The 14,533-nt window shown below is 41.7% G+C and overlaps 2 protein-coding genes across 4 annotated transcripts in view; one reads left to right on the top strand and one right to left on the bottom strand.

Annotated features, from left to right (window-relative positions):
- LOC125880821 (alpha-1,6-mannosylglycoprotein 6-beta-N-acetylglucosaminyltransferase B-like) overlaps window positions 1-2,882 on the bottom strand; it is a 25,183-nt gene extending 22,301 nt beyond the window's left edge. The window contains exons 1-2 of the mRNA XM_049563570.1: window positions 2,783-2,882; window positions 2,262-2,343 (exon numbers count right to left, since the gene is read on the bottom strand). The gene's annotated coding sequence lies outside the window, so the exon portion shown is untranslated. The remainder of the gene's footprint in view (window positions 1-2,261; window positions 2,344-2,782) is intronic.
- On the top strand, window positions 2,658-14,533 carry tbc1d24 (TBC1 domain family, member 24). 3 transcript variants are annotated; one of them, XM_049563572.1, is made up of 7 exons: window positions 2,658-2,735; window positions 5,354-6,464; window positions 8,124-8,282; window positions 8,816-8,879; window positions 10,987-11,082; window positions 12,978-13,224; window positions 13,345-14,533. In XM_049563572.1, exons 2-7 carry the CDS (start codon window positions 5,479-5,481, stop codon window positions 13,497-13,499), a joined length of 1,707 nt encoding a protein of 568 aa, XP_049419529.1. In that variant the 5' UTR covers window positions 2,658-2,735; window positions 5,354-5,478; the 3' UTR covers window positions 13,500-14,533. The 3 variants fall into 3 exon arrangements, with proteins under 3 accessions (XP_049419529.1, XP_049419528.1, XP_049419530.1); XM_049563571.1 differs by lacking the exon at window positions 2,658-2,735 and adding an exon at window positions 2,792-2,926; XM_049563573.1 differs by lacking the exon at window positions 2,658-2,735 and adding an exon at window positions 3,422-3,505.

Here is a 14,533-nt window from a genome sequence, read left to right as displayed (position 1 = left end):
AGGGGCATGCTTACATATGTACTTAAGTCTGCATTAGATGAGGTGAGACAGGTAAAGACAGTAACCCCGAGCAGATACTGAGATAAAAAAAACCCCAGAGAAAGAAGAGCAACACAGCTGCTCTGTGTGGGCAAAGAGTATCCAATGCACAGCAAGAGCAATGGGCACTTTGGTTCCAGTTCAAGTCCCTGTCCAGACCAAATATGGAGCATGAACTAGTAGCTGGAGAGGTGCTAGTTTGCCTCTTGGGCACTGCTGAGGTGCACTTGAGTAAGGCACTGAACCCCCAACTGCTTGGGGGTGCCTGTCCAAGACAGCACCCTGACTCTAACATCACTCCATTTAATGCATGTATAGGTCCTGTTTGTGCATGTAATTTGGGCCTGTGTGTATGTGACAACGGAGTGAAAAAATTAAATGTCCCCTCTGGGATTATTAAAAAATATCCTCTTCTTCTTCAAGAGGATGTCTTGACTGGTTAGTGACTGTGGTAGATGATGTGTGAGGCACTAAACATCTGACAGGTACAGGTCAGCAAGTTAGACCTTAGCAGGAAATAGTTATTAGAGTTTGAAACAGTTTTTTAATTTGTATTTTTTTGCAATAGTGTAATTTTAAACTCTTCACTGTTATTTATACAACTTACCCCAGGTAATGTGGAGGGGCAGGTTATACCAACAGAACTCCTTTTATTTGACATCAGTTGATGACTTTTGCGATAAAGCTGGCGAAGCTGGAAACTCTGAGGGTACTTTGTGCCAAAATTTGACAGCTTGAACGCAAAGATTTAGTGAATTATAGGTGCTGAAACAAAAAGTGTTACAGCCACATCATGTTTCCCCTGTATCATTTCTTGCTCATTTGTCTGACCAACAATGAAAAAATAAAATAAAATACAAAGGTATCTATTCAGTTTGTGTGAATAACCCTTTATTAAGGCTTTATTTTGCCAAGAGACAGCTGCATAGTGCAACTGGCTGATTTAGAGCCTTGTAGGGCATATTGCTAAGAGACAATACAACTGCACATTCATTTTGCCTGCACACATTAATCTCTCTAGGCTACAGAGATCTATTTAATTGTACAAACATCACTGTGTGCCTACAGTAAACCCTGTTCTTATTGTAATCATGTAAATTTACAGGAGAACACTGGACTGAACCGGTTTAACCAATGTGAGTTCTAAGTGTAATCTCACAGGTTAGATCTGATATAAAAGAAGTGTTTCAGGTCCTGGATCTGTGTTGTCTTGTTTCTTACATATGTGAATGAAGAGTGTGTGTATAAACAGGTCTGTGTGCTTTTGTGCATGTGTGCACAAACGTGTGCATGTGTGTGTTCATGTGAGAAAGGAGGATGGGGTGGGGCTACTGGAGTGATGTCACGCAGTGTTTGGGAGCGGAAGGATTTGATGAGCATAAACCTCCATAAGCTAGGACCTAAAGGCTTACTGGCTTTACACCCCATCTGTCTGCCTCTCTCTCACACACACACACAAACACAAACACACACACATGCTGACAATCCTTCATGTTCACTCGTGTTTTTTCCCCTCAGTTGTCTTTAAAATCCCTCTCCACTCACAAATACAGTACATGCATACACCCATTTTACATGACCAACACATGCATACACTCACACACTGTCTGGGAGCACCATAGAAGCATAATTTTGCAGATATGTATGCAAGTTTGATATGGAAAAAAAATCAAATGATATGGAGTGTCTGCAGATTATCATTATCATGTGATGTGTTGCTCTTTTTCACTTTAGTTCTAAAGTTTGAGCTCTGAGGAACAAACACAATCATGAAGAAGTCTGCTGTGTCATGGATACTGTGATGTACTTGTATCATCTTGGGTGGGAGACTATCTTCTAACCAAATGCCATTAAATCTGTGGCTAAAGTTGAAAGAAAACCCATATAAGGCACAATCTTTCTTTGCTATTTCAGTATTAGGAAGGTCATAGTGAATGAGGGCATAAAAAACATCAGCTGTGTTTAGGAGGGACAAGACAAGGCCGAACAACATCTTACCCTGAGTTGTTCTGGAAGGCAGTGATGGTCCCACAATTTAATTATCAGTAATTACTGTCATGTGGTTGCCGGTTGTGTTTTGACGGTTACTTTGAGTATGGGACAAAGGCAGGGTTTGTTGCCCTTGCTAGGGTACTTCCTGCCATGTCCTGTCCCAGCACCAGCACTTATTTGACAGAATATGTCTGCAAGTAAACAAGAAAAATGAGAGAGTGTGATCCCACCGTGCAGACTTTACATGGTCCCAGCAGTGTATGTTGGCTTCTGGGAGTGAGTCATAGAAGGATGATATTGGTATTTGGTGCACTATAAGACATGAACATATGTTTGGTAGCTTTAATATCTTGTGGTATTCCTGTAATACTCCAGTATTTTATGGGCATGTATAGGTATTTGTATGTGATATAAGTAGCAGATATTGATGTACAGCACATATACACGAGCCTATAGTATTAAAGTATGATCTAGTTGGTTTTCTTCATTCACATTTCTTTAGTTTTTATATAGTATAACTTGTTGTGAATCAGAGCATACAGTGAAGCAGCTGTAAACAGTTTAACCAGCCCACCTGAACCCCTCTCTGCAGCTCCAGCAGCACGCGCACAGACGTTGAGCGTGACCGAGTTGGGAGCCACTGCGCATGCGCGAGGCAACTTAATATGAATACTGCTTCACGTCTCAAGACATCTCCCATCCAGGTAAGGATAATGTCAGTTTACTTGACACTTATGTTTCATTTGCTTACCAGTCTTCGCTCCCGTGTGGCAGAGGTTATTCTCCTTCCCGTCGCGGGTTTTGTGTTTTAAATACACCGCCTTTCCACAAATTGAAGCTGAAATCTCCCCACATCAACAAACTCCAAGACAGCCTGCGGACCAAATGAATTGTGGTCGGTAATGTTCATGCTAGCTGGTGCAGCAGCGTTAGCTAACATATTTAACTGGGTTGTTTTTTGCTCCATATTTGCATGGCTTCGTGTCTGTCTTGCGTGTCATGTTATCTGGCTGCTAGCTGTGTGTGTATGTGTGTGTGTGTGTGTGTGTGGGTGTGTGTGTGGTTAAGGTTTCGTTAGCTGCTTACGCGCACTAACAGGAGCAGCTTGCGGCTAGCTAACGCTAGCAATGCTAACTTGGCAGGAGTGAATGGAAAAGGGTGTATCAGATTTACCCGGGCGGTAATGTTAAATACCCTGTGACCCGTGTGCGCAGGCTACTATCACCTCTGCTTGCCAGCTAACGTTAATGGGTTATTCTTTTGAAGATACAGTTTGGGCAGCTTTGCATTTGAAGCTGTCAATCCAGTGTGTAATGATACCTGCGGATACTAAAATGTTAATAGGGCGACACTGTAAGGTTTGCTATTTCTGTGCTTGTGACTTTGTGTATTTGCTGAGCCTCCAAGATAAAACTGAATTCCTTGATTCGCCTACAGCAACGTTACCTAACACTGTCGATCGAGTTCTGCAGAGGTATCGTACTGTTAAATGTGTCTGCTCCTGTACGCTTTATTTAGGGCTAGTAGGCAGCTTCAGTCTCTGTGCTGTACCTGTGTTATTAAAATTGAATTTGCAATAGATAAGTCATCTTGAGATAGGTAACTTATCGCATTAGAGGTGTAAAATTGATTGCATGTTTTTAGATTTTGTAAGAGAAAAATGCATGAACACTAATGGGAGCTGTCACTGCCCATTTAATGCAAAATACACATAGTGTAGCTGCAGAATCATTGTCATTTCCAAGCTATTGCACAGACAGTAGTCTGTAGTGTAGACCTAAATATATATGCATTTTCTAAGTTAAGTAGGCTAACCTCTTTGCAGGATGAGGACAGGTATCTAACAAATTAAAGGGCAGAATACTACACCACTCTGCAGGACCATTGCTCCAACACCCTTTGGTCCCTTGTTATTAATGCCAAACAGTCCTTTACAGTATGCAAAGATTACTTGTCATCATGGGGTAAGTGACCCCAGTTTAAATGACCAGCACTAAGGTTTAAAGGCTGTCCTGCTGAACCTATTGGCAGCTAGCCTTGTTTGGTTTGGCATCCTACTGATAAGCATTTGACGTTACTGCACCCTGAATGCTACCATGCCTCCTCATGATGGGTTGAATATGTTGGAGGCATGAGTATGGGGCTCATGAGGCGTAGAAATAGAATTGATGATGTGCCTGATTCTGACAATGCATTTAATTAATCAAAATGTCAAAGAGGCCTTTGGTCAGTTGGGTCTCTAGTTCAAGTTTACCTTTGACAGATTACATCCTGTGTCAGTGGTAAAACAGCAACATTGAGGTTAACATACTCTCTAAGTAGAGCAGTTAATCTCTACAGACTCACCATAAATGCTTCCAGTTTTACATGCAGTAATGTATTGGTATGCACTTCCATGTGACTTGTAAGGCAGTGTGAAGTGATCGTATGATTTTATGACTGTCATTTTTAGCATACTGTGAGTGATCTTTGGACATGCATCTCCATGTGACTCGTTAAGGAACAGTGTGACATGATTTGATGATTGTTTGATAACCATTCTCAGTATGCTGTAAATTGCAAATGATCTTTGGACATGAATCTCCATGTCACTTGTGGGTAAGCATTGCGGGAAAATGATCTGATTATTGTATGACAGTTTCCAGATCTATTGCCTGGGAGCTCTTACAGTGTGCAGAAAAATGTTATTTCCCGTATCACTGGTTAGAACCCAGTTCAATTGCTTTAATATCAAACTTTGCCTGGCCAGTTAAATCAGTCTGAGATATATTTTTGCATCACAGGACATCTGAAGATGTTTTGTGACTGTCATAAGATAGCCTTACACTGCATTCCATTCAGGCTACGGGTTTACTTGATTTGTTTTTCACTTCAGATGAAATGCATGACATACATGCTCTTTTCCATCTGACGATCTTGACCAGTGCATAACCTGATTAGTAAAATTGGCTAATGTTGTTTTACAGCACAGATTTGCTGTGGCTGTTGTGTAATACACCCCTCCTTACTTGTTGCAAATCACCACTTATGGAAACAGTTATGCACAATATGCCTACATATCTCAAGTCTATGTGTTATCCTCAACTAATTAATATCATAGACTTGGAGGTAGCCAAGTACATAGGAACAGTATGGATTTACCAAGGACTAGGTTTCATAGAAGATGTCCAAAAGATTTTAGAACATGTTTATCATGTAAATTTAACTGCTCAGTATGAAACAAGTATAAAAAAGTTTGATAATGCTATCTATCTGTTATCTATTTTAATGATGATGCAAATTAATCTTGTATTTTTCCTTTATCTACCTTTGTGTCTTCCAGTAACCATCATGGGCAGTTAAGAAAAATAGGCTAGTTATCTGCTGTGCGGAGGACGGAAGGTTAGCAATACCCCGGAGCGTCTCTCCTCTCTTCCCACTCAGGCAGTCCGGCAAGTTTCCAACACCATGGCTGAAGAAGACTATGGCAGCTTTGTGGACTGGAACCAGATGGGGGATCTGGCCAAGAGCAGCGGGCCCACCAAGGTAGACTGTAAAGACCTGAAAGAGTTCAAACAGATGGCTCGGCAGGGTTACTGGGCCAAAAACCACAAACTACGGGCACAAGTCTACCAGCAGCTCATCAAAGCCATTCCCTGTCGTACAGTGACCCCAGATGCAGAAGTGTATCGTGACATTATGGGAAATGCAGCCACTAAGAAGCCCTCCTCTCAAATCCCACTTCCAGAGTTTGTTGATGGAAGCCCTCTGCCACGGTACTGCCTGAAGGCAGACGCAGTAGCCTCAGCCCACCAGATTATCAATTGCGTGGCTGGACAGTTTCCAGATATCTCCCACTGCCCGTCACTACCTGCTGTTACGTCATTGCTCCTGCACTTCAGCAAAGATGAGGCTCAGTGTTTTGAGCATGTGAGCCGCATACTGGCCTGCAACGAGCCAGGCAAACGCCTGCTGGACCAGACTTTCCTGGGCTTTGAGTCTAGCTGCATGACTTTTGGTGACCTGGCCAACAAGTACTGTACAGCCGCCCATAAACTGATCGTGGCCACAGCCCAGGATGTGCTTGAAGTCTACGCAGACTGGCAATGCTGGGTGTTGGGTGACCTGCCTTTCAGCCACGTAGTCAGGGTCCTGGATGTCTACCTAGTGGAGGGCTACAAGGTTCTCTTCCGTGTGGCTATCGCGTTGCTCAAGTTCTACCGCAAACACAAAGCAGGGGCCCAGGGAGGCCAGGGCAGCCAGCAGCAGGATTCAGGCAAAGTTAGGGCGGACATTCAAGCTTTTGTCAAGGGCATTGCCTCCACGGTCACACCCGACAAGCTGCTGGAGAAGGCCTTCTCTATCCGTCTGTTTAGCCGCAAAGAGATCACCCTGCTGCAGCTCACAAATGAAAAGTCCCTGCAGCAGAAAGGAATCACTGTCAAACAGAGGCGGTAAAGTCAATAATCTAATTTTATATCATAAACTGTGGGCATTCTGTGGCCTTAATATTTAGACACAAGGCTGCCTTTAGTGGCCTTACATGGCACCTCTACTGCATATCTAGCTTTAGTAAGGACATGGAATCGATCACATGAATACCTCGCTAGTATACACCATAGACTGTACAAAAGAAATGGAGTTTTTTTTATCCACCAGACAAAGTGCTAGTGAATGTTCAAAATTTACCAGTCACTCAGTAGATAACCATTTTTGTGTTTTGGCTTGTGAGTCAAGCATATCTTCTATCCTCTTGCATATTTTACCAGCATTTGGCTAGTGGTCGATGCTAACAACATGCATTCTTTCTAATGCTAGCAGTAGGTGACTCCACTGTTTGCAAAACTAAGTCCAATTGTATAAAAATCTGTATAAATGACCCTACTTCTCACTTGATTTATTACCATAGTAAACATTTTCAAGTCTTTAATATAGCAAGATGTTCGTTTGGTAAATTATGGTCCCATTTAGAGAAAAATAGAGAATGTGCTTTAGAGCGTAGTTACCTTGTGATTGACAAGTCACTACCACAACTACCTGCCAATCAGGATAGAGGCATAGCAATGTATACTCTCCCCAGCTCCACCCTCTTGTCCAAATATGTTCACTTCTGGCTCCAAAAAAGCAAGATGGCAATGGCCGAAATGCCAAACTCAAGGCTTCAAAACAATAGTCAGCAAACCAATGGGTGACATCACAGGGGTTCTACTTCTTTTATACAGTCTATGGATATATGTTCAGAATATGTGTTGTTTTTTTAGGTCTCAGTTCAGGGGCTGCGGCTTTTGAAGGATGGGGCCTTAGTGGTCTACAATGGCCACGTCCTTTGAAGACCGCATCAGCCATACCGAATGGTCTCAGAAATGGGACAGTGTGGTCTGCACAGTATTTCCTGGTTGCATCACCAGTTGTTCTCACCCCAACCAGTTGGCATTGCCGTTAGCTAACAACCAGCTGTGCTTGACGAAAGAAGGAGGAAGCTAGCAAGTTAGTTAGCCCTAAATCATAGACCCAGAGATTGTTGTCGATTGCCAATGTGAAGCAAACGGTCTTGAAATGCAACCTTCAAGGGCTGCAGCCGCTGAATTGAGACACAGCTACAGTCTCATTTGGTTACTATTCTGCTCTGCATATTTTATATAATTGTACTATCTAACTGACGCTGGTAAGAACGCCCTGTTCTTTTTAAAGCTTTATACTTTGGCATGCTCTTGGGAATAGTTTAAGTTGCTCTTGCATCCTTGTCTTACATTGTGTTCTTGTTTCCTTTATGTTTGGTTTTTGCCATGTCTTTCCATCCACCGTCTTCTGTCTCATCTGCACTTCACTCCTGTGTTCACTACATTGGTTATTTCACAGCTCTAGGTGGGTTCTCTCCTCTACACCACTCCCCAGATCCATTTCTGTTCCTTTCAAATAATGCTCACTTACTCTTCAGAGTAGCTGTGGTGATAGAATGGCACTTAGGTCTTCATAGACTATGACTACGACTATCATTTGATGTAAATTACTTTAAGTTTACTTTTAGGTTTATGCGTCACCAGCTGCGTACACTGCCTCACATTCTGTGCCTCTCCATCTCTTCCTGTGTGTGTATTTCTGGGTGTCTCCAGGCGGAACGTGCAGCTGGCACTTAACCCTGACACCTTCTCCTCGGAGATCGTCAGTGCCAAGGAGATGCGGGACATCTGGTCTTGGATCCCTGAGCGCTTTGCTCTGTGTCAACCACAGCTCCTCTTCACCACCTCCACCCATGGTTGCAGCCTGAACAGGTACACTATGCAGTCCTGACCTCGATATATTAATCCAGCTTTTGGCTGCTGCTCACAATTTAAATTTCAGGCCATGTGTGGGTCTTTGAGTCTTTGAATTTGATTTATGGCCTAAAGCCTTAAATAAAATGGGAACATGAAAGCAGTGCTGTAAACCAAAAAAACTTTGCCAGAAGCAAAAAAGCCAAAAGTCATACATTTGGAACAAAAACTGCAAATAAGAAAGAAGATGCTGAGATTGCTGTCATAAAGTCAGTGAGCTTTTTTTGCCTAAATCTGCTCTGCACACAGAGCAGACCGCTGCTGTCAGTAGCAGGCCGGCCATTGTGGGACAGAAGTAATTAGTCTTTGATAAAGTAATTAAGGCGCAATTAACTGACGTTTTTGTTCTATATTTAAACAGCGCCTTACTTAACCACACATGCACGTGTGCTTTAGTAAATATATAGAAACCATAAGTTTAGTCCTTAGATTCACTGTTGGGTGTTTATTATGTCAGAGGAAATTAATTAAACTTTCACATTTTCCTCCAGATTCTATTCCCATTGTGAAGGCTACGAACCCACTTTGCTCCTCATCCGGACCACAGATGGGGATGTAAGCAACACACACACACACACACACATACACACACACACACACCCACACCCAGCAAACTCTTGTATTTCCCTCACATTTGAGGGGATCAAAGATGCACATTATTACGATAGAAATTTTGTACACAGGATATGATGACATCCTGATAATATACTATTCATATACTTTTTGTTATAATGATAAGCTCTATCTAGAACTATTTACCTATTTAGAATCTTAAAGGAATGCTTCACCCACAAAATGAAAATTTGAATAGCACTTACCCAACCTGTGTTTCATTTTTCTTGCATGTCTCCATGATGAACGAAGAATCCAAAAACTGAGAAAATTCTTGATGAATTTAAGTGTTAGGTGGACTGCATTTAATAACAGTGAAATTATACTGAAACATATATTCACAAACTCTCAAACAACTCCTGCACTATCATCCAAGTCTCATTTATCCAGTCCTTTGCTCAGTACTTCCCAAACACATGCATTTTTGCTAAAACCTTGCTATTTAAAACACTGCTGCATAAACCAGACACATCCAAAGTCCGGCCCGGGGGACAAGTTATGGCCTGAGGACTTATTGGTTAATCAAGCAAGATCACGTAGCATTTTTTTCCATTCACCTCACAGTGGCAGGACTATTACACACTTTGTAGACATGCACCAAGCAGGAACTAACCAGGTGGAACTAAGGTATTCTCATAAACAGACAATAAACAAGCAAACAATGACATATGACTCCCACCCCAACGTAACATAGCGTATTACAGGGCCTATGACAAATACAGATCCTACTGTTGTGAATGCATTTTAAAAAAGTAAAATTTTTCGACTCAAATTTTATGCATATGGTGGAGGGTTCTTCATGACAGTTTCCCTTAAAATTAGAATAAGAATATACATTGTATCTATTGCCAGATTCTTGCCAACACACCAGCTTTGCACCAAAGAAGTGTGAAGTCAACAGCCATCGACAGCCACTTGGGGAGCGGTGGGAAATTTAATTCTTTTTCACTGAAAGATGAAACAATTATGTTCGTCTCATTTGTACAGGATTTTGTTTTTTAATAAGAATCAGCTTGCTCCCAGGTATTTTCACACCATCTAATCTGGCCCCTGATCAGAAAAGTCTGGACATCCCCTGGTATAAACAGTCTCATGCACGGACTAGCAGTGCACACAAATGCACACTCTTGTCTATTTACACTACTCGTATGTGGAGGTGTTTTAAGTTGTAACGTTTTAGGGAAAAAAAATGTGTACGTTTGGGAAGTACTGAACATACGACTGGATAAATGAGACTTGTATCATACTGCACAAGTCTTGTGAGAGTTTTTAAACAGTTGCTTTGATATAGTTTTGCTGTCATCAAACGTTGCTTTTACTCCAGTTCAGAATGTTAATCGTTTTTGGATTTTTCGTTCACTGTGGAGGCATGCCGGAAAAATAAAGTTTTCTCTACGAATTCAAGGTAACGCACAGTGAGTAATTAACATGCAAATGACTATTTGTGGGTGAAGTGTTTCCTTCAATACTTGATTATGGGTAGCCAAATATAATTTCAAATATTATGTAAATCCTTTACTATGATCTCAGCTTAAATTAGGACTGATTTACTTTGACAATTAAGGTACAAAGTGAGCAGAAGTCATCTCTAAACCAAACAGCATTGGTGTATAAACTAGTTTCTGTCTCAGACACTTCATATTTTAAACTCTTTTGGGTATTAGTCAGATGGGGAAAATGCTTATGAATGGGTCTTGCGCAATGCAGCTGCAGTCATGTCTGGTCAGCAAAACCTCGTATTGCATGTGGTGTGTACTACAGACACTTCTGTACTAACTGACATGGTCCGCAGTAGCTTTGTGCATAAAAAACAACTCAGGTTTTTTCCTTGTACTGTGCTGTGTGAACTGGTGTCAGAGGTCATGATTACACAGGTGTCATATGATTGGATTATGGCGCTACAAACAGATTTCAGCACGAACACTGGCAGCTTACAAATAGCAGTCTTGCACTAGTGTGAATGAAGTATTATAGATAATAAAGTAATTAAAAATGAGCAGATGGAAGAGATAAACCTGCTGATGATGCCTATTCTGTGTTTTCACCTCAGGTATGTGGAGCCTACCTGTCCACAGACTGGGAGGAGCGCAAGAGAGGAGGAAACAAATTGAGCTTCTTTGGCACAGGGGAGTGCTTTGTCTTCAGGGTGAGTCTATGTCTAATATCTTGACTTACTAGTTTCCTTTAAGGGAGACTAGGAGAATCTGAAGGTTTCTAGCAATAGAAAGGAGAATGTTGTCATTCTGAGCAGTACCACACTGTAGCCACCAGAGGGTACCATCCACTCTGTCTTCACATGTTCCTGATTTCTGTGTCACTGACCGCAGTTGACGTATGAAGGCTCCCTGAGGAAAAGCCTGCCTAGTAGGTCAAAATGCACCATCCTCGCATGTAGGGATGGATTGTATCTGCAGATACACAGATCTGTAAAAACAACAGCACATTACACATCTCTGCTTTGATCTCTAGATATAATAACACCTGGGCTAGAAATAGCAAACCAGACTGGCTCTCTGATGCCTTCTGTATGAATTATTTACTGGGTATGTGTTGATGCACAGCTGTGGGCAGTCTGAGCCAGAAAACACCGCCATCTCACACACTGATACTTAAGCACACACAGATCGGAAACTCCTGTAACCGGATCCAGTTGTATCTGGCCTGGCCCTCACCTGACACCAGGAGAAAATGGAGACATCAGCACGGACTGCTGTCTGTCAGATGTTTTTTATTTATTTCATTTAAAACTATTGAGATCTCTCTTTCTTTTTTACTTCTCTTTATATTGAGATAAATTACCAAATATCCACCAAATATTTTAACATTTCTCACACATTTTTCTTCTTTTGTGAATGAAAGGTATCATTAAAATTTACATGTTACAAACACAAGTTACAATATCCCGTGACTTGATAGTGTGAGTATGGTATACTGTGGTTTATGAGACCAGACAGCAGAGGACAAGAGGCAGTTTTTGTAATAGAGCCTTATGATAAATAATATCATAACAACTCCTTTGTGTCGGGGGATCCGAGGAAGGAACAGTAGTGAGGTCATTACATAAAGTATCCCTTTTGTTTAAAGGGCGTGTCCATCTGTATTCTTTTCCTCATTTTTCAAATAGAAACTCCCACACTCCCACTCAGTCATTATCAAAGAGTAGTGACGTAGGTTACAGCATCGATGCCCTCCCCTCCAACCCCTCACCCCCCACACACACACACACTGTTCCCTGACAGTGTAAACATAGAGAGTGAGGAAAGTGTTAGCCTGGAAGAGCTGAACTTGGAGGTGGAACATGGGGCTAGTAAACCATTATTTAACCAGGTGAATACACATCAGTGTCACTATCAGCTATAGATCCATAATCAGTGTATTACCTACAGTCAGATACAGTCGGCAGGATCCCAGTTAGGAGAAGCAGACACAGTACCAGGGCACAGAAGCTAAGCAATGTAGCCTACTGCTGTGGACGCCATGTTAGGTCAACTCAGAAAGGCACACAATACACAAACCAATCAAAGGCAGCAGTAAACCAGCCAGTTAAAATTTGTGTTTCTGTCAGAGGAGTCTGGTGGCTGTGGATAAGGGCAGCAGCAAAACATATATTTTACCCTCTCAAAAAAAAACCCACACTTATAAATAATCAATATCAGTTGAAGTGTAAGCTATATTTAGATTTTTGACCGCTTTACCCTGCCGTCAGTCAGCCCTTTCTGACTGGGAGCTGAAGCCAATCTGTCGCCCTCTTCAGGGTCACCAGATTCCATTGATAGAAACAGTAATTTTACCTCACTGCACACTGGAGTTGCTGGTCTACCACCGACTCGATTGGGTAGTCTGTTTGTGTTACTGTCTGAACCAAACTACGGTCCACAGGAGTACGTGGGTGCATATGTAGTCATGTAATCACCTTGTATATGTTTGATACTGTTAAGAAAACAGGTGTTTATTTTAATGGAATAAATGTGCAGTACTACTCCATTTAATGTGTGATGCTCCGGTGTGTCATCGATAATGAATGCCCGTTTCCTTTGCTAGCTGAAGCCAGAGATGGAGCGCTATGAGTGGGTGGTGATCCGCCACCCTGAGTTAGCCTCCTCCGTCAAACCTGAAGTCCAGGAAGACGCTGCCACCTCTGAGGGGCAAAACTCAGACAACAATATCTTAAAGCAGCCCGAGAAACCTGCTGGAGACCTGTCGCCCTTCCTGTCCGCCCGCCACTTCAACCTTAACTCCAAGAATACTTCCATGTTCATGGCCGGGAACTTTGACTCCATCATAGTGGGTGAGTGGATTAGTACTGTGTGTTACTGTTGTGTATTTGGCATTTCTGGTTCCTTCTTGTGTGGTGTTCTCTTGATGATTTTTTTAGTTACACAAACTCTGTGCTCGTGTGTTTGTTTAGGGGGAGGCGACGGCAACGCTCTCTACATCGACTCTGAGCTGAACCATGGCCGTGCTGGCAGGTGCGCCACCTTTGACAACCCACCGCTGTGCGCTGAGAGCTTCCAGGTCGCACTGCTTGAAACGTGGGGGTTCCAGGATGCCATGGCGTCATAATGCTGTACACATGAACACACGCTACACATACATACATGTAGATCCATACAAGCAAATTTGAGCACTTAAACATGATAAAGCAGAAAATGTTGATATAAAATGTGCAGTAAAGTGTTAAAGGTGAAAAGCACAAGGATGCAAACAAAACTACATCCGTCCTGCATATTCATATATGATTTACTATTTTTTATTTATTAATGCAGTTAATCCAAATCTCAACATGAACAAAAATGTGATGTTTTTTTGTTTATTTTTGTATTTACAGATTTGTATTATGATGTACTAATTATATGTCCGGTAATAAGAAGAAAGTCAGGCTCAACTAAAAGGTTTATTCAGAGTTCTTTTTTTTTTACATCACCTGTGGTGTGTTCATGCTGAATGTAAGGTCAGTCTTGTATGTCCTGTGGTTTAGCACATTCTGCCAAATTTACTGTATAGTGATGTCTGCAGCCAGGCCATAAGGTTTCAGATAAAAATGTGTGAAAAGCCGATTTGGTGAGATGTTTTATTGAATGTTGTAAAATTAAGATTAAGACGTAGCAAAGCTCCAGATCAGCTAAGTTTTTGGTCATACATACATATATGTGGGAGGTCTGCTAATGAATTACTGTGGTAAATGTTTGTGAATATCTGTGGTGAATTTGAGTGTTGCCATTTTTGCACCATATGTCAAAGCTTTTGTTCGAATGAGTGGCGGTTTCTCCTCTGTATAGTATATGAATATTCTTGTGAATAACAGCACAAACTCGTCAGAAAAAAACTCAGAGGTGTTTTGGGTATACAAGTGGGTATACAAGTACTCTCTTTTTTTTTTTTTTAAATTACCCTTTTCCTGCTACTTCCGTCCTCTCCAGTGTTAAGGCAGTAACAAAAAAGTCCGAAATTGTGCCCTGTTGGCAAAGTGTTGTCGGGGTTACACGCCCTGATTGTGTTTGTGTGTTCAAACGTGCTCCAGTGAAATATCAATTGAGTAACTACAAGTGTACCATTCATGTGAAAATACAGCAATATGCTTTCAGTAGAGCAAGTGA

Source organism: Epinephelus fuscoguttatus, linkage group LG20, assembly GCF_011397635.1.
Source record: "Epinephelus fuscoguttatus linkage group LG20, E.fuscoguttatus.final_Chr_v1".
NCBI lineage: Eukaryota > Metazoa > Chordata > Actinopteri > Perciformes > Serranidae > Epinephelus > Epinephelus fuscoguttatus.
The sequence above is the reverse complement of the archived record's forward strand: the minus strand, read 5'-3'. Positions and strand labels throughout refer to the sequence as shown.

Coding starts and splice junctions, on each gene's coding strand:
- tbc1d24 (XM_049563572.1), top strand. CDS start 5,479: ATGGCTGAAGAAGACTATGGCAGCTTTGTGGACTGGAACCAGATGGGG. Junction 8,283..8,815: donor CATGGTTGCAGCCTGAACAG/GTACACTATGCA, acceptor ATTTTCCTCCAG/ATTCTATTCCCATTGTGAAG. Junction 11,083..12,977: donor GGGAGTGCTTTGTCTTCAGG/GTGAGTCTATGT, acceptor TTCCTTTGCTAG/CTGAAGCCAGAGATGGAGCG.